The sequence below is a fragment of the Giraffa tippelskirchi genome, chromosome 9 (assembly GCF_054371585.1).
Source record: "Giraffa tippelskirchi isolate mGirTip1 chromosome 9, T2T-mGirTip1v1.2.pri, whole genome shotgun sequence".
Taxonomy (NCBI): Eukaryota; Metazoa; Chordata; class Mammalia; order Artiodactyla; family Giraffidae; genus Giraffa; species Giraffa tippelskirchi.
Genome location: NC_137283.1, coordinates 74412776 through 74433663, shown reverse-complemented (window position 1 = coordinate 74433663; position 20888 = coordinate 74412776). Strand labels below are relative to the sequence as shown.

Below are 20888 nucleotides of genomic sequence, written 5' to 3'. Positions count from 1 at the left end.
AATTTATGTTAAAATTGTCTAGCTGTACAGTTGGCATATTATAAAAATTGGCTGCAATTATGCCTGAAATGGCTATTGATTTCCTAGAATCTTGTTGTTCAGTCACTAAGTCATGTCTGATTCAAACTGCAGCACACCAAGCATCCCTGTCCTTCACTATCTCCCGGAGTTTTCTCAGACTCATGTTCATTGTGTTGATGATGCCATCCAGCCATCTCATCCTCTGTCATCCCCTTCTCCTCCTGCCCTCAATCTTTCCCAGCATCAGGGTCTTTTCCAATGTGTCAGTTCTTTTCATCAGGTGGTCAAAGTATTGGATTTTCAGTTTCAGCATCAGTCCTTCCAATGAATATTTGGGACTGATTTCCTTTAGGATTGACTGGTTTGATCTTCTTGCAGTCCAAGGGACTCCCAAGAGTTTTCTCCAACTCCACAGTTCAAAAGCATCAATTCTTCAGTGATCAGCTTTCTTTATAGTCACTTTTGCAGTCACTATAGTCTGAATTAATTTTAAATATACTCCAGATAATAAGAAATTAGTGTATACATGTATGTTATTATATTTGCATGTCAGGATGCAGTGAATATGTAAATTCACTATGAGTAGAAGCAAACATGATCATTTCTTTGAACATCATTAATTGCCTCAACACATAATTAGTATTTTCTCAATGATTTTTATCTCATTTATTTTTAATTATAGACCACTTTATTATAGCAGAAGTCTGCTTTTGCTTTTTAGTTTTATTATAATAACTTATTTTAGGTTGCTCTAACAAACATACCATAGAGTTTGGAGCTTAACCTACAGACATTTATTTCACACAGTTCTGGAGCCTAAGAAGTCTGAGATCAGTGTACCAATCTGGCTAAGTTCTTGTGAGAACCCTCTTCCTGATTTCCTCACAAGGTGGAGAGAAAGAACTCCTATTTCTCCAGTTTTTGTAAAGGATATGAATCCCATCATGAGGGCTGCACCCTATAACCTCATCCAAACTGAATCACGTCCTGAAGGCCCCACCTCCAAATACCATCACACTGGGGATTAAGACCTCAGCATAGGAATTTGGGGAGGGACACATTTAGTCCATTTAGTCTCCTTCTTCTCTAAAGTTCAATATCACTAATACCAAAACCTGAATACAAATTGTGTTAAAATAGTAGTAGTTCACTTCTTCTAATATTAGAATATACTTTGAATATGAAAATTTAACAATATTAAAGCTAGCTAATTTCCTACTGTCAAGTATATAGTAGCAATTAGAATATTAGAGCAATAAAATTCTAACAGTAGCTAAGACTAACAAGCATTGTCTGTGTTCCAGACACTTCACGTATATAACCATGTGTAATCCTCATGGACACACTACAAAGGGGGTAATACTCTTATCCTCGTTTAAAGGAAATTCAATAAAAGGATTTAATTTCTTTCCATTTTATCTTACATTTCTGATTGTATTAAATGATTCACATTTATTCAAAGAAAAACGATAGACAATGTGCTGAAAATTCTCAATACTTTTTTTTTTTTAATAGAAAAACAATGTCCTATACTGCGAACAGAGGGACACCAGTTTACACAAGACAGCAGAGATATACTTGAAGTTGCAGGTAAGCATGATAATCTTTCACAAGGAAGCATTTTTGTGTAATATTATAACCAAACATGTTGTGTATTGTAGATGACTCCTTGACATTGTAATTTAAGATGATAACACCAATATCAAAAAATTAAAAGCAAAGCAGACAGATGATATACAAAAATTTCTGAGAGCTTCTACATTGTTTAACCTAGGATGACCAACACCTTGACCTCTTGGAGAACAAAAGTTATTTGAAATTATAAAAGATGTATCTATTGTAGACAATGTGAAATAAAGAAAAGAAAATGTATGAGAGAGAAGATCTCAATAACCCAGTATAGCGATGACGCTCATTTCGGAACATTTCTACCCTTCCTTCTCTCTCTTTTTCCATTTCCTCCTCCGTTTTCTCTCCACCTCCCTCCACTCTGACTCATGCACGCGTAATCATAACCCATATACTGCATTTGAAATCCACATACTTCCCCACATCAACATATATTTTTCTAAAGCATGATATTTTTTTAAAAGGCTGCTTAGATTTCAATTGAATGGGTTTAGTACTTTTTGTTTAACTAGTTTTCTGTCTTTAGCTATTAGAGCCGGTACAATAAGCTGCTCTGATTATTTATTTAGAATCATTCCCAGGCCAAAGAAAATTAATACTTGAATCTTTTGAAATATATTTTGTCCTCCTATATCCTAAAGAGAGGAAATGGAAATCAAGAAATTTAAGATTTAACCTGAAGTAATCAATCTGCAGATAATTCTTTCAAAAGAATCCTATTTAAAAAGCAGTATCTCGGTGAGTTTACTATATTTAATAAAACTGCTGGATTAAACCATTTGTCACATTTCACAGGTTTTGACCTAGGAGAGCGCTTTTCTCTGAGACATGCGTTTTGTGAAGGTGATAAAACCTGTTTCAAATTGGGAAGTTCTCTTCTTATTAGAGACACCATGTAAGTAAAATAATAATTTTTATTTATATTTTTAAATACTATATAAACTACTCTCTAAAGAGATTCCAAATAACTTGTTTAAAAATAAAAATTTATCTTGACAGTATCACAATCACTTGAATGCTGCAATAAATGTAATGTTTTTATATTGTGGTTTTTAATAATCTTTGCAAACTGGTCTTGTTCTATGGTGTTAATTTACATGTATAGATAGAGGTGTGATTATTATAAAATAATAGTTAAATCTATTTTTGAGGAAATATTATTTATGTTTAAACAGACTAACCAAAATTAGATTTTAAAATGTGAATTTGAAACATAAGATCAATGTAGACTTAGAGACAAAAAACTGACATTTGTTATATTTATTTCCACATGCTTCATGCATAGAGATAAGCTCTATGATAAACTGAAAGAGTTTAGCCCTTATTCATCATACGTATTGTATAGAGTAAACAGTAGGAAAAAAAAGCTTTTTCTTTTTTTTTTTATCTTGATACTTATTTCAAAATGGATTTACCTAAGGTTTTTTTTTTATTGTTAGTTTGTTATCTTTATTATACTTTTTCTTCTGATAAATGACGTTAAAAAGAAATCACTTGCCATTTAAATATTGCCAGTTGGTCAGCAATTATATAAGGCAATAATTCACCATATGGTTGACTATAGGTAATTGGAGGATGGATCAACAGTAAATCAGAAAGCGTGAGTCATCAAGAGGGCAGATAGAACATATATGCTTCTGATATTCAGCCTTTGAGTCCAAGATGAACATTCCAGTGTATGAATACACTGCAATGAATAAAGCATAAAATTCTGCTTGGTTTAATATGCAACACAGATGTTTTTGTGTGAAAACACACATGAATGTTTCCACTTCCTGATGGGTATTCTAATATTTGAGTTACCAGGTAGAGTTGTTGAGAATCTCAGCTTTGAAATTCTCAAAGAGAAATAGCATTAATTATCTTGCTGCCCATCCTCAGATGTATCATGTAAACCAGATTCCTAACTCCTTGAGAAAATTTTCTTTTAAACCTTCTACTTTGTGATCCTTTAGATACTTTTAGTTTAATGATATGGTTCCTTAAAAGTAAACTGCTCATTAATTGATAAGAAATCAGAGGGCTAAGGAAGAGGGTAATTCAATATCAGGGAATGTAATGGTGATTGTCTGCTGGAGAACTTCAGCAGATGTCACTGTACAGACCTGTGCTATCGTGGGTGTCTTAAGCCTGAAAGTGACTTCACACGCACCCATTAAACCCTCAGGGCTTGACAGCTCCCTCTTTGAGTATTCATCTGCAGGAAAGAAGGGTCAGCTTGTGTCTCATCTATTTCATATATATTGCTTTAATGTTTGTTAAACATAAATTTAATTAATGAATTTAAGAAAGGCAACAAATCCTTTTCCAAAACTTAAAATGCATGTTCTCTCTCACCTTCTCCTGATGATTTAAACCCCTCTAATTCTGGCCAGGTGGCCAAAGTATAGGAGTGACAATTTTAGGTAGCTACATTGGAAAACTTGTTGCCACATTTAGACAGTGCCATTTTCTTTTGAGTATGTGTGGTAATAAATACTATGTATGACTTGAAATTTATTTTTTGATTTTGGGCTCTAAATCACTGTGCAACTGCTGGGCAATCAATGTAAGTTAATTCTCCAGCTCTGCACCGGAGAACTCTGGTCCCCCCACTGCAGGAAACTGGAAGGGATCTGGTTAAGCTGACTAGCGAGTGTCAAGTAGCTTGGCTCATCTCCACTTACATTTTGCTCTGTGAGCCAAAGATGCTAGGATGCTTCTCTCACATGATGCCATCTTGATTTTTCAATGAGACTGGAGTAAAGTTGCAGCTATTTATATATTTGTAAATGAGCTGCCTTGCAGAATCATCATGTGAAAAGGCAGATGCTAATTCACATGGAAATTGGGACTTTTTCTATGCCTGAGCTTGTTTTTTTTAATTGTTCTGGCATCTTCCAGGTTTAGGAGGGGAGATATCTAATGAATTGTTGGTCACTACCCAATGGACACTTAGTGCCTTTAGCCTGGCTTAACCTGGGGACCCAAAGGCAGCTCTTGCAAGGGCCCTTCAAGTAAACATTGTTGTCCCCAAAAAGCTCACACAGGTTCAGGAACATCTGACGAACTTCCTATGTTTGGTTTTCTTTTCAATTCATGTCCATCTTCAGTATTCCTTAGGATAGGAAATGATAAGTATTTGGGGCTTGCTACCTAGTTTTCTAGAATCATCTTTCTGGAGGAAATTCCCTTAGCATTTTTTTATCTACAAGTTATGTATCTTTGGTTATGTAGAAGAAACAATGATTTCTATACACACTGAGATATAGATGATCTAGATGATCATGCTCTGATTATCTTTAAATTGTGTTTCGGCAATTATCAGGGAAAGTGGTGAAGTTTTGGGAGAAAATTACATAAAACATGCATATGATATGGAGCACCTTATTTGTTTGGTATAATATAATTCTTTCATTAGTTGTTTGTATTTACATACATGTTTTTAAATAAAAATGTCTCAGTAGTTGAATAAATAAATTTAAAATGTGGCAGAAAAAGTGAATTTCCTGATTTATTATTGAATTCAAGGATGGTTAAGAGCCTTATCTCTCAGGTTTGGTGTCTGTACAGAATAAAGTGTTGAGAAGGATTCTGAGACCCTATTGAGTTCAGTAGGTTGGAGTGTTATGGCCCATTAGCAAAAAGAGGGGGAAAGGAAGGGTTCACATATGTCTCAAGTCTGTAGCTTCTCTAATTTAGGATGATACCTGTGAGTTGGTGGCTTTTGCTACTGAAACAGTTCCCAAGAATGGGGGGAAATGAGGCTATGTGTGATAAAATAATCAGCATAGGTTAATAAGATTTTATGAACTTGGATAGTGTAGCTAGAAACAGTTGGAATAATTGACAGATATGGTCCCCTTTGCTTTTGTTACAAACAAATACGTCTCCAGTGAAGAGGAGTTGTCTCTCTGTCCCTTTCATTAAACTGGTGGTTGTGTTCTGGAAGCAAAGGTCAATTTAATTTCACAGATTTACATGGAAAAAATGAGGTGGTGGAAGCTCTTCTCATTGTGTTTTGTAATACATAATAATCCTCCGCAACTAGGAAACCCCATAGAAACCCCATAGATTTTAAGGAGATTTTCAGTTATTTTTTCTTATTGTACTGGCATCTTAAGCCTTAACAGTTCACCTGGAAATATTCCTAAATATGGGAAAACTGTTATGTGTATTGCAGAGCATCACCAGACCCCAGTATTTGCTACCATTGAATGATTTACACTATGGGCATATCTTTTCTACACAAACCTTCACATTACGCTCAGACTTTTATTCAATTCAGTTCAGTTCAGTCGCTCAGTCGTGTCCAACTCTTTGCGACCCCATGAACCGCAGCACGCTAGGCCTCCCTGTCCATCACCAACTCCTGGAGTCTACCCAAACCCACGTCCATCGAGTCGGTGATGCCATCCAGCCATCTCATCCTCTGTCGTCCCCTTCTCCTCCTGCCCCCAATCCTTCCCAGCATTAGGGTCTTTTCCAATGAGTCAACTCTTTGCATGAGGTGGCCAAAGTATTGGAGTTTCAGCTTCAACATTAGTCCTTCCAATGAACACCCAGGATAGATCTCCTTTAGGATGGACTGATTGGATCTCCTTGCAGTCCAAGGGACTCTCAAGAGTCTTCTCCAACACCACAGGTCAAAAGCATCAATTCTTCGGTGCTCAGCTTTCTTCACCGTCCAACTCTCACATCCATACATGACCACTGGAAAAATCATAGCCTTGACGGACTTTTGTTGGCAAAGTAATGTCTCTGCTTTTCAATATGCTATCTAGGTTGGTCATAACCTTCCTTCTAAGGAGTAAGCGTCTTTTAATTTCATGGCTGCAATCACCATCAGCAGTGATTTTGGAGCCTCCCAAAATAAAGTCTGACACTGTTTCCACTGTTTCCCCATCTACTTCCCATGAAGTGATGGGACCAGATGCCATGATCTTAGTTTTCTGAATGTTGAGCTTTAAGTCAACTTTTTCACTCTCCTCTTTCACCTTCATCGAGAGGCTCTTTAGTTCTTCTTCGCTTTCTGCCATAAGAGTGGTATCATCTGCGTATCTGAGGTTATTGATATTTCTCCCAGCAATCTTGATTCCAGCTTGTGTTTCTTCCAGCCCAGCATTTCTCATGATGTACTCTGCATAGAAGTTAAATAAGCAGGGTGACAATATACAGCCTTGACGTACTCCTTTTCCTATTTGGAACCAGTATGTTGTTCTGTGTCCATTTCTAACTGTTGCTTCCTGACCTGCATACAGGTTTCTCAAGAGACAGGTCAGATGGTCTGGTATTCCCATCTCTTTCAGAATTTTCCACAGTTTATTGTGATCCACATAGTCAAAGGCTTTGGCATAGTCAATAAAGCAGAAATAGATGTTTTTCTGGATCTCTCTTGCTTTTTCGATAATCCAGCAGATGTTGGCAATTTGATCTCTGGTTCCTCTGCCTTTTCTAAAACCAGCTTGAACATCTGGAAGTTCATGGTTCACGTATTGCTGAAGCCTGGCTTGGAGAATTTTGAGCATTACTTTACTAGCATGTGAGATGAGTGCAGTTGTGCGGTAGTTTGAGCATTCTTTGGCATTGCCTTTCTTTGGGATTGCAATGAAAACTGACCTTTTCCAGTCCTGTGGCCACTGCTGAGTTTTCCATATTTGCTGGCATGTTGAGTGCAGCACTTTCACAGCATCATCTTTGAGGATTTGAAATAGCTCAACTGGAATTCCATCACCTCCACTAGCTTTGTTTGTAGTGATGCTTTCTAAGGCCCACTTGACTTCACATTGCAGGATGTCTGGCTCTAGGTTAGTGATCACGCCAATCATGATTATCTGGGTCATGAAGATCTTTTTTGTACAGTTCTTCTGTGTATTCTTGCCACCTCTTCTTATTATTTTCTGTTTCTGTTAGGTCCATACCATTTCTGTCCTTTATCGAGCCCATCTTTGCATGAAATGTTCCCTTGGTATCTCTAATTTTTTTGAAGAGATCTCTAGTCTTTCCCATTCTGTTGTTTTCCTCTATTTCTTTGCACTGATCGCTGAGGAAGGCTTTCTTATCTCTCCTTGCTGTTCTTTGGAACTCTGCATTCAGATGGGAATATCTTTCCTTTTCTCCTTTGCTTTTCGCTTCTCTTCTCTTCCCAGCTATCTGTAAGGCCTCCTCAGACAGCCATTTTGCTTTTTTGCATTTCTTTTCCATGGGGATGTTCTTAATTCCTGTCTCCTGTACAATGTCACGAACCTCTGTCCATAGTTCATCAGGCTCTCTGTCTATCAGATCTAGTCCCTTAAATCTATTTGTTACTTCCACTGTATAATCATAAGGGATTTGATTTAGGTCATAGCTGAATGGTCTAGTGGTTTTCCCTACTTTCTTCAATTTAAGTCTGAATTTGGCAATAAGGAGTTCATGATCTGAGCCACAGTCTGCTCCTGGTCTTGTTTTTGCTGACTGTATAGAGCTTCTCCATCTTTGGCTGCAAAGAATATAATCAATCTGATTTCGGTGTTGACCATCTGGTGATGTCCATGTGTAGAGTCTTCTCTTGTGTTGCTGGAAGAGGGTGTTTGCTATGACCAGTGCGTTCTCTTGGCAAAACTCTACTAGCCTTTGCCCTGCTTCATTCTGTACTCCAAGGCCAAATTTGCCTGTTACGCCAGGTGTTTCCTGACTTCCTACTTTTGCATTCTAGTCCCCTATAATGAAAAGGACATCTTTTTGGGTGTTAGTTCTAAAAGGTCTTGTAGGTCTCCATAGAACCGTTGAAGTTCAGCTTCTTCAGTGTTACTAGTTGGGGCATAGACTTGGATTACCATGATATTGAATGGTTTGCCTTGGAAACGAACAGAGATCATTCGGTCTTTTTTGAGATTGCATCCAAGTACTGCATTTTGGACTCTTGTTGACCATGATGGCTATTCCATTTCTTCTATGGGATTCCTGCCCACAGCAGTAGATATAATGGTCATCTGAGTTATATTCACCCATTCCAGTCCATCTTAGTTAACTGATTCCTAGAATGTCGACGTTCACTCTTGCCATCTCCTGTTTGACCACTTCTAATTTGCCTTGATTCATGGACCTAACATTCCAGGTTCCTATGCAGTATTGCTCTTTACAGCATCGAATTTTGCTTCTATCACCAGTCACATCCACAGCTGGGTATTGTTTTTGCTTTGGCTCCATCCCATCATTCTTTCTGGAATTATTTCTCCACTGACCTCCAGTAGCATATTGGGCACCTACCGACCTGGGGAGTTCATCTTTCAGTTTCCTATCTTTTTTCCTTTTCATACTGTTCATGGGGTTCTCAAGGCAAGAACACTGAAGTGGTTTTCCATGCCCTTCTCCAGTGCACCCCATTCTGTCACACCTCTCCACCATGACCCATCTGTCTTGGGTGGCCCCACACAGCATGGCTTAGTTTCATTGAGATGGACAAGGCTGGTCCATGTGATCAGATTGGCTAGTTTTCTGTGATTATGGTTTCAGTGTGTCTGCCCTCTGATGCCCTCTCGCAACACCTACCGTCTTATTTGGCTTTCTCTTACCTTGGACGTCAGGTATCTCTTCACGGCTGCTCCAGCAAAGTGCAGCCGTTGCTCCTTTTATTACTGTATTATATTAAATAACACTACAATGTACCAGAAGGTTGATTCCTCTGTTTTTCTAACTAAAGAGGCCAGTTAAGACCCACCACTTACTCATCCATCGCATCCTTGTTTATTCTTCACGTGTCCATTCATTCAGTAAATATTTATTGAGCCAAGAAAATCCATAAGATTGATTTTTCAAGTAGAAATCCAAGCTTGTTTTTAGAGATCTTGCTCTATATTTATAATTGTGTTCCATCATTTTTTACCCATGTATTTGCATTTGATATGCAGATATCACCCAATTTCATCAGTGGCATTAGATTTTTTTGTTATTAAGTTCTGTGTTGTAACTCAAAACTTATAACAATTATAAATAAAAGTTTTAGCTTACTGTAAAAAGTATTTTAGGGGTTTCTGAAATTTTCTTTTCTGCTAAGGGTTGAATAAGAGGGAACATTCAATAAGTCACTGAAATGAGTCCAGTCTAGTCCAGCGCTCATCCTTTTCATTTAACATTTACTAGCTTACAATGGACTGAGCACTTCCTTAAGCTCTGGGATTGCACTGGTGAAGGATGTAGGTGTAATCTTGCCTTCCCAGAGCCTGCTGGAAAGATACACAATGCAAAGAAAAGCTATACTTTGTTCTTACCTTGACCTGAGAGGAAACTGAGCTGTGTTCTCTCATTTGAGCATAGGCTACCCAACTCAAAGCCCACAACTCCTCTTGTAAAAGCTACACTTCCTTAGGCATCACACACAGGTTGATTTTCAGTATTTTCATTCCTTCCCTCATAAGAGCCAGTTTTCCAACCACGTTTAATTTTTATTACTCTTTGGGACCTCTCCAAGTTCTCAAAACCAGTTAAATTCTAAATCTCAAAATTGCATTCAGAACTCTGATACTGAAGCTTTTCATTGCTGAAAATTTGAGGAGGATTACTTCATCATTTCATTAAACTATATAAAATGAATATTTATGCATTCCTTGGATTTCATTTGGGGAATTCTATATAGGAAGTTTCCCATGTAATGAAATGTGACTTAGTAAAAAGTTGTCCAGCTGTTTATATGAAATTGACTGACAGCTGCACATAACTCTGTTAACCAGTCCAAGCTTGTGCTGCTCGCTGCACAACAAGCCAACAAAGTGAGAGAAGGTGGTGGACTAGTGTCCCAAAGAACCACCCTGCCTGAGGTGGAATTCAGGCTTCTTTTCTACGGAAAGGGCAGGGAGGGTTGCTGGTTGTTGCAAACTTCTTGGTGTTAGAATCCTTTGTTCTTGCAGCATCCATAAGTCTGTTTTCATAGTGCTCCTTTAAACCCTCAGCAAGAATAATGTTATTCTCCATCCTGCAACTTTTTATCTCTGTATGAATGGAAAAGCAGTATACCTTTAAAGGTTAGAGTCATGAAAATGGGCTATCGTGTATATTTCAGGCTATAGGCAACAATTTTTTTATAGATTAACTTATAGCAAAAGCATTAGAACCTTTAACAAAGGTTAAAGTAAAAGAAACAGATCCAATATAGAGTCACATTTGTTCTTCTCTATTATAAATTTTCTGTCACTAAACTATAGTTTGGCATACCAGAAATGTGCAGTGAGTCATTAAATCATACATTCTTAAGATGAAGGAAAAAACCTGATAGGTTCACAACTAATAAATTTTTAAAACTCATACAACTTATCCAAATTTTATTTTATTTTTTTATAATTTATTTTATTGAAGTATAGTTGATTTATAATATTGGGTTAGTTTCTGCTGTAAAACAAAATGTTTCAGTAATACATATATATTAATAAATTCTTTTTCATATTGTTTTCCTGTATGATTTATCACAGGATATTAAATGTAGTTTCCTGTGCTATCTAGCAGGACTTACTGTTTGTCCATTCTATATATTATAGTTTACATGTGTTAATCCCAAATGCCCAATACATCCCTTCCCTACTTCCTCTCCCCCTCTGCAACCACAAGTCTGTTCTCTATGTCTGTGAGCCTATTTTATTGTTTCATAGGTAAGTTCATTTGTGTCATATTTTAGATTCTACATATAAGTGATATTGTATGGTATTTGTCTTTCTTTTTCTGACTTACTTCATTTAGTATGATAACTGCTAGGTCCATTCATGTTACTGTAAATGGCATTATTTCATTCTTCTTAATGCAACTTAGGCAAATTTTATATATTAGATAGAAAATAATTTTAAGAGTATTATACAAATTTTAAGAATACATGGAAATATTTACTTCTCTATCACAAGAACCTCTCATGTTTTTCTAGAAAATTAAGGGAAATTAGAACATTCCATTAACAGCTTATGTTGAGATGGTTACTTATTGGTTCACAACCACAGAAATTCCCCAGATGAAATCTGAAATTGGCCCCTGTACACAGTGGGCAAGGGGAGACTGCAAAAAGGGGCAGAGCAACCCAGATGGGCAGTCAACAGGTTTACTGAGCAAGGCAACTTACATATGAGGCTTTTCTTGCATGCCACAAGAGCAGTAGATCTCTACAGCCACCTGTCAGAATCACAGTTTAGGTAGAGCCTTCATGGGGGTCAGTCATGTACACTGTCCAGATGGTCTCAGCTACACATTACTCTCTCAAGGCTGCACCCTTCAAAGAACTCCTACCATGGAAACAGCAGGCAGAAAAGTACATTCCAAGGACAGGGGAGAGAGTCTGGAGCATCTGGTTGCCTGGGACCAGCTCACAGGTCATCTGGTGGGCAAATCCTATCAATGACCTCTCCCAAAGCTTCTAAAATATAATATAACATGAAATATTATCAGCTTAGTATGTCCATTTAACAGAAACATTTAATATTATCAATTTAAGTAAGGATTTTCCTCTTTCAGATTTTATAGAATTATATAATTGAATTTTATATATCTATATAATTATATCAGTTCAGTTCAGTCACTCAGTCGTGTCCGACTCTTTGCAACCCCATGAACTGCAGCATGCCAGGCCTCCCTGTCCATCACCAACTCCCTAAGTCCACCCAAACCCATGTCCATCGAGTCGATGATGCCATCCAGCCATCTCATCCTCTGTCTTTCCCTTCTCCTCCTGCACTCAATCTTTCCCAGGATCAGAGTCTTTTCCAATGAGTCAGCTCTTTGCATATATAATTATATAAATGAATTTTATATAATTCAGTATTTTGGAGGTAAAATTAAAAAGTGTCAGTAATTGATCATATGTATATAGATTTTACCTAGGTTGGGAAGGGCAAACTTACCCAGTATTCTTGCCTGGAGAATCCCATGGACAGAGGAGTCTGGCAAACACATATAGATTCTACAACATTCATATCTAATGTATTTTGTTTTATTTTATTTTGGAAACATCATTTAACATATCTACCATCTTGAAAGAAGTGAAAGAAAATGTTAGTCATTCGGTCGTGGCCAACTCTTTGCAACCCCATGGACTGTAGCCCACCAGGCTCCTCCGTGGAATTCCCTGGGCAAGAATGCTGGAGTGGGTGCCACTCCCTTCTCCAGGGAATCTTCTCCATCCAGGGACTGAACCAGGTCTCCTGTGTTGCAGGTGGATTCTTTACCATCTGAGCCACCAAGGACCCATCTACTGTACTAATGAATGTTTAAGTGAACGATATGCCATTGCTGACTAGAGGTATAATGTTGTACAGCAGATCTCTAGACTTTATCTTATTTTCAATTATAGCTAATTACATGTAAATTATCTTAAATATCCTTATGCCACTTACCTTGAGAATAGTGAAGTACCAGTTAAATCTACTACTTAAGAGTCATGATAATGCAGATATTATCATACAGTAATAAAATTAAGGTGTCCTACTTTGGTAATTACTTGCCCCACTCTGACAGTCATTAATTAAATGTACTTGTATGGTTGGATTATATATTACATTTTTTACTTCACCTGTCTTTTTATCCTATGAATCAAATCTTATAAGGGACAGCAGCAAAGAGACCAAGCAAACAGACTTTGCTTGGGTGTAGGTTATATATATGTATCTGTGGAATGTGCACTGCAGGTTTCCAGAATATACAAAGGAAAGGAAGCATGGAGGCACATCCTTGAGTCATCTTTAATCTTATTTGCCCCATAAAAATGCTATGAAGATTAATTCGCTATTAATCTTTAGTGGTGGCAAATGTACTGCTTTTACAATGGCTGTAAACCCAAATTTAAGCATGACCTTAAATTTATGAGTTAATCAGAGTACTGATTGTAGTAATATATGATGTTTTGTTATACTGGTGCTTGAGAATAGCTTTAGATTTTTTTTTGATTGACAGGACTTCCTGTTTCATGAAATAGCACTGGATAGTCTAATCCTCATTCTCAGACACAGAATCAGATAGGAAGATACAATTATGATTTCAGTGATAAACTCTGAAATATATGTCAATTCAAGAAAAATAATTGTGTCAACTAATAAATCATTAACTTATTATCACTTCAATTCTTTCAACTTAACCATAAAGGCTAATCAGAAAATAAGCATGGAAGTCATAAAGCTTCTCTGTTATTTTACGTGACTCACCCCAGTATGGTAATACTTTGCCCATGCCTTGGTTTAATTAGCACTTACATTTCCTAAAATACACCTTCCAGATTAGATTAAAGTTTTTATAATTTTAAATGAAAAAGCAATATATTCAAATAATTGACTTTAGTAATTGTCTCACTCTGGCTCTGTAATTTGGAAGCAATCACAGGTTCAGTGAAACTCTTAGCTCCTGTTGACATGTCTGATCATGCCATGTAGAATTAACATCTGGTTGGTTGACTATGAGAGTGAATTGACCAGATGTTTTGTCAACAATCATTTCTCTTATTTGAACCATCGCAATTTTGGCTTTGCACCTTGGAATTTTTCTGCTTCAGCTGTCCTCTTCCAAGGGGAACCTCCTGTTTCCAAAGGTTAGCCCCCTTCCCTTGTGCTCCTAATCTTCTCCTTGTCAACCTCCTTTAAGACCTTCATCCACACATGATCCCCTTTGCTCTTGTTTTTGATACCCTCTTCACAGGATCCTGTTCTCTTCATCTACAAATACATATTTAATTCTTCCTTGTTCTAGAAACATGTTCCCTTGACAGTCCCTATTCCTCCCAAACTGCTCAAAGGAAGAATGTAACTGACCACTTTCACTTCCTCACATACCCCGTAACCCATTCAGATATGACTAGGACTCCTGAATACACTGTGGTCACTGGTGCCCACTGTCCTGCATCCAATGCCAATGACCTGCCTTTGTGGACTCATTTCTCTCTGTAATAGTTGTCCACCATTTCTGCACAGTGGAATCCTACACATTCTATAAGGTTGACCTCCTACACTCTGCCCTCACTGATGTCCTCAAGCAAGTCGCCTTTTTTCGTGGTCCAACACACTTCTCAAATACTTTTTATATAATGCTGAGCTCTCACTCTGGCTCAGATAATCTAAATATTCCCAGGACTCATTACTACATGGGTTCAAATCATGTCATAGTAAGACCAGTGCCTACATTGTTATGATCCTACTTTCTACCCGCACAACTGCAGAACCTCAGCTCCCTCTTAAAGGCTACGCTTGTGATTTCTGGGAGCCCCATGGATGTTGCACATGCGCTCACGTTCAGAAGCAAGTGTGTCTCTGTTCTTTGTGTGTGTGTGTGATTTATTGCTTCCTTATAACGTCACAGTTACAATTTTAAGCACTTTTCAGTGTACAGTTCAGTGGCATTAAGTAACTTTACGTTGTCATGCAGGCATCACCACTGCCACTCCCAGAACTTTTTCACCTTCCCAAACTGAAACTGTACCCATAAAACAGTAGCTCCTCCTCATTCTTCCCCTAGCCTCTAACAGCCATCACTCTGCTTTCTGTCTCTTGACTCCCTAGGGTTGTGGAATCCTGCAGCACGTGTCCTTCTGGGTCTGGCTTATATCACTTATGTGCCTCTGTTCCTGTTTCCTAATCTCCTTCTAAGGGCTTGTCACCTCTGCCTTTGCTCCAGTCTCCTCCATGGAAAGGCTTCTCCCTAGGACTCGGTCAACCTCCACCCATGACTGCTTATTTTCAGTCTTCAAGGCCAAAGTTGCTCTGCAGTCTGTGGCTAAATGGGGCTTGTGTGTGCTTTGGAGGATGGCGGCATGGGCTCTGTGACCCTTAGCTGTCCTGTGGATCCCACGGCGGTGCTGCTTGCATACGGAGCCTCACGGTGAAATTTTGTTTGGCTGTGTGGCGAGGCTTGTGGGATCTTAGTTGCTGGACCAGGGACTGAACTTGGGCCATGGCAGTGAAAGCACTGATTTCTAACCACTGGACCCCCAATAAATTCCCTCTCACAGTGTATTTAACAAATATAATTCAACTAACTCTTGGCAACCAACTCTGTGGGGCTCAAAAGCCTACTAATATGGATACTAGGTAATCCTCTCTAATATTTTCACAGGCAATAGCTCTCTTCCCATTTATCCATGATCAGAATATGAAATTCCCTTTGCTTAAGAGAGCTGTGTAGGCAAAAGTATGTAATGATATGGTCCCCATTATTTCCAAGTTCACTTTTGATGCCAATGAAAGAAGAAATTCTAATGAAGTATTTCACTCAATTCCCAAATAATACTGAATACTCACTATGTGCCACGCACTGAGGATTTAAGAATAAAAGTCCTGGTTATTTCTGTCTGGGAATTACAAAATTGTAACAGTCTTTAGATATTAGGTATAGTGGATGCTGGAAGAACCAGAGAAGCCTTCGGGGAACCAGGAAAAGCTTCACAGCTCAGTTCAGTTGCTCAGTCGTGTTCGACTCTTTGTGACCCCAAGCACTGCAGCACGTCAGGCCTCCCTGTCCATCACCAACTCCAGGAGTTTACTCAAACTCTTGTCCATTGAGTCAGTGATGCCATGCAACCATCTCATCCTCTGTCATCACAGGTGACGGTGAAAAGTAGAAGCTTGAGGATAAGCACAAATTTACCAGGTGGTAGCTGGAGGGGGTATTGTGGTGGTTTTAAAGGTCAACGTAATTTGCATACTGGTGAGAAATCCCAAGTGGTTAGTAAACAGAGGGGAGAGTGGGGGTGAAGAAGGCTGAAGGGTGCCTGAGGTGCTGTTCGGAAAGGCCTTATGGGTCAGGCTAAGGGATTTGAACTTTACTTATATAAAAAACGGGAAAGGTGAAAGATGTCTGGACTCTGAAGAGAAATCAATTATACCTCAACAAAGACGTTTTTTCAAAAGAGTGAAAGGGAAACAACAGTGTTCTATTCTAGAAAAAGCTAAGTATACACCACTGGGAAAATCACAGCTTCAGTAATGACCTGGGGCTCCCAGGCTGATTCTAAAGCAGAACCCAAACCTCCAGACTCAGAAGGACACTTCACAATTCAGAGGATCTTTTGAGGGGGTTGTTGGGTTCGACCCAGGATTTGTTCTATATTTTGGGTGTGGGAGACCCTTAAAAAAAACTTTCTGAAGCATAGGTTCTCTGGTCCATCCTCAATTTTTGTTATCTGAATGTCATCTAAAAGGAAGGCTTGTTTTCAAGGGGAAGTCATTTACAATGTCACAATGAACAAGCGCTGACCGTAACAGCCGTAATATTAGACAGCCATCCAAGCTTTGTTTTCCCATTAACAACCTATCTGCCTGAATCCCCTCGGCAAACACAAAATGGCTAAGATTTCAGAGTCTCTGTGGCTCTGGAGCTCAAGCATCATCCCCCAGCTTGGGGAGAAGGCATTTCAGACAAATCCTCAGCCCCAGGAGCCAAATTGCTTGTAACGTGACAGGTGATGGTAGATGTCAGCTGGACAAGAAATGACTTACTATAAACTCCAAGCATCTCTCACTTCACTCTCAGGAAATGTAACTTGTATCAGATTTCTCTTCCTGGAAGATATTCAGCAAGTCAAAGGCTCCATTGATACTTGTAAATACGGAAGTTCTTCACAAACCCTGCCTCACGCCTATTTAGAATGGAAGAATTAATTTGGAAGCCAGTTCTCGATATTTAAAAATAGACTTTTTCCATTTAGCCATTTCATTTTTAAAGCAAAAAAAAAATAAAAAATAAAGGTTGGTCTTACTAAATATGATCTGGAAAACTAAGTTCAGCTCTACCAAAATAGACTTTTTAAAAAAGGGCTTTGTTTCAAAGCTTGTGTTATAATCTAGTGGAATTGCCCCTGGAATCATTGTGATGAGTAATTAAACTTTTTAAATTTTGTTCTCCAAGTGTATAGCACACTTGATTTTTGGAACACCACTTACAAAATGAAATTCCTTGAGAATAATTATGTCATCTTGTTTTTCAGTCTATGATCACTGTAATTTTAAAACTTTGTCAATCTGTTTTTTTTTTCCTCATTGCATTGCACTTCTTGCCTTACACTCCGTTGTTTAGTTCGGTGAAAGAGCAAAAAAGAAACCGGTAGCCATGGGTTTTTCTTTCTCATCTTCTCTTATTCTGTAGTTTGGTTTTGTCCTTTATTTTCCTATACATGAAATAGAGATCTTACTTGCCATATGACAAACTGAGATTCTTTCAGGAATACTGAACAAATATATCAAATTGAACTTTTATAATTAAATTGCCAGTTACTTAATAGTCTAATATGTAAAGAAATTTGTAAGTTTCATCATGGTCTTTAAATAAGATCTTCTCCCTAGTTCCATCTCTCCATAAAACAACTTTATCAATAAATACTTGCATGTACTTTACAATGGTGCATTATTTAGTATTTTTAAAGATTTTTTTTTGATGTGGACCATTTTTAAAGTCTTTATTGAATCTGTTACAACATTGCTTTCTCTCTTTTTTTCTTTTTGGTTTTTTGGCCATGAGGCATGTGGGATCTCACCTTCCCAACCAGGGATCAAACCCACACCCCCTGCATTGGAAGGTGACCTCTTACCCACTGGGCCACCAGGGAGCTCCCTAGAACACATTATTTTTTAAATTTAATGATTTTACCTGCTTCTGCATGCTTGTGGTGCTCTCCATCTGGAAGCGAGTATGGAAAAGCACTTTATCCTCATAAAGCTGTGCTTATTGGTGTCTCATGGATTGGACTGCCAGGACCACCCATTGCTTGTTCAGCTGACATCCTCCTGTCCCTGAGAGACCAGATACCCCTCCTTCCCTAAAGCCACTTTATGTACAGCTCTGTTAGTCACGAATTCCACAGCTCAAGGGATGAACAGAATGGAAGCCTCCACTGACCCTTGGGCCAGGGAAGCATTAATGAAGGGTCAGTGCTCAGGGTTCTCTTTCTTTCCATAATCCCTTGAAATAGTCACATTAAGGATCGTTAATTTTACATCTCAGGGAATTCCATGTCTTTTTAGTTTGGTAACCATTCTAGTGATCCTCTTCTTAAGGTATTAAAATCCCAACATATTACTTCTCACCAGTGGGATAAACAACGGAGGCAGCTCTTATCAGAATACTTCATGCTTTTCTTCACATTACGTGGTTTTTAGTATATACACTGTTCTCACATTTTTCAGACTTTCCCCCAAATTGTACTCATTTTAAAGGAAATGCTTGGTGAAAACTCTTATATTTTTCTAATAAATGATCTCTAAGGAATACAGAGAGAATATTCCTGATTGGTTATCATCTTCTGTAGCATGCATGTCTTGCTAAAACCCAACAGACACTATCCCTATTTTAAAGATATTACTGCGTGGTTTATGATACTTCCTGATATGAGCTCAAAATATCATTAGAAGAAGGAGCTGTAATAATCTATCCCTCAGGACTACTGGTCACCTAGGATGTGCAAATGTCATGATGAATCCTTGCTCAGAGCCCAAAATATGATTTATTGCTGTTATTAATATTATAGTATGATGGTAAACATATTAATTACTTATTCATTTCTTGACATTAATATTTTACATTTATTTACACTGACCCTGCCCCCATCCAATACTCACAAAAATAGTTTTTTCTCCCTTATAGTCCTCAAACATTACTTTTAAGTCAGGTCAGTAACGATGAGGGAAACTTTATCTTTAGCCTAGAGGATGCAGGCAACTTGATATACTGGAAAAATCTGACCTTGGAATTACAAGTCCCGAGTTCAAGCCCCATCCTGACCTCTGTTATTTAACAGAGGTCGTTATTTCACTTCTGTGGCTTTAATTTCTCATTTGTCAAGTGAGATGGTTGCTCTAAATCACTGTTCAGGTCCCTTTCAGCTCTACAAGTGTAGGACTATAGGAAATTGTCACTGCGATTTCTTTAAAAAAAAAATTTTAAATAGTTGTATTTACTTATTTTTGGCTGTGCTAAGGAGTTGGTGATGGACAGGGAGGCCTGGCCTGCTGCAGTTCATGGGGTCACAAAGAGTCGGACATGACTGAGTGACTGAACTGAACTGAACTGAAGTCTTTGTTGCTGCATGGGCTTTTCCCTGGTTGCAGAAATTGAGCGGGGGGCTACCCTCTAGTTGGCGCACAGGCTTCTCATTGTGGAGGCTTCTCTTGTGGAGCATGGGCTCTGGGGTGCGCAGGCTTCAGTGACTGCAGCATGGCAAATGGGCTCAGTAATTGCGGTTTCCAGGCTCTAGAGCACAGGCACAATAGTTGTGGTGCATGGGCTTGTTTCTCTGTGGCCTGTGGGATCTTGCTGGATTAGGGATTGAACCCATGTCTCCTGCATTGGCAGGTGGATTCTTCACCATTGAGCCACCAGGGAAGCCCTCATGTGTGGTTTCTTGTAACTGAAACATTTCCGAGGACAAGGAGGCTTCTGCTCATGGACACTTTCAGAGAAATCTCGAAGCAGAGATTTTATTTTGTTATAGTCTATAGAGATGTTACGGAGAAGGCAATGACAACTCACTCCAGTACTCTTGGCTGGAAAATCCCATGGATGGAGGAGCCTGGCGGGCTGCAGTCCATGGGATCGCTAAGAGTTGGACACGACTGAGCGACTTCACTTTCACTTTTCACTTTCACGCATTGGAGAAGGAAATGGCAACCCACTCCAGTGTTCTTGCCTGGAGAATCCCAGGGACAGGGGAGCCTGGTGGGCTGCCATCTATGGGGTCGCACAGAGTCGGACACGACTGAAGCGACTTAGCAGCAGCAGCATAGAGATGTTAAACTTCTTTTCGAAAGTAAGAATACTGATTGTGTTTTTGTCTGGGAATTGCTTTGTGTCAAATGTTTTTATTAACCTGCTTTAGGATGGCATAGGGTTTGTTTTTCCTTGCACTCTTTTTCATGCTGAATGTGATGCAGCCCAGTCTTATAAGGCCTTGACTTTTAAGGCATTGTGCAGAGTAACACAGATTTCATACTGAATAAAATGTTTGACACCTGCCAAGACCGGTCATAGGCATCATCATGGATTTTCTACGAGTGGAAATGGACACATTTTTATGAATGCTTCCTATATGCCAGGGGCTGGTCTAGATTCTTGATTTAGAGCAACAAGTCTGGCAGAGCCCTAGTAGTCATGGAAATCACATTCTAGTGGGTGGAGACAGGCAATACATGTGTAAACTAACACGTCTTTAAAAAAAAGGTTGGATCATTATAAGCCTATGAAGAAAATAAAACAAAGGCAAGTCTTATATTATATAGACCTTTCAGAGAAAGGACATTAGAACTGAGATCTGAATAGTGAGAAGCATCTTTGGG

The 20888-nt window shown here is 38.6% G+C and overlaps 1 protein-coding gene across 3 annotated transcripts in view; it reads left to right on the top strand.

Annotated features, from left to right (window-relative positions):
- The window catches only part of COL19A1 (collagen type XIX alpha 1 chain), a 441848-nt gene that overhangs the window by 21721 nt on the left and 399239 nt on the right, over nt 1-20888 (top strand). For all 3 annotated transcript variants that reach the window (XM_081529388.1, XM_081529391.1, XM_081529389.1), the window contains 2 exons: nt 1537-1611; nt 2446-2545. In XM_081529388.1, the coding sequence (XP_081385514.1) occupies nt 1537-1611; nt 2446-2545 (175 nt within the window). The remainder of the gene's footprint in view (nt 1-1536; nt 1612-2445; nt 2546-20888) is intronic.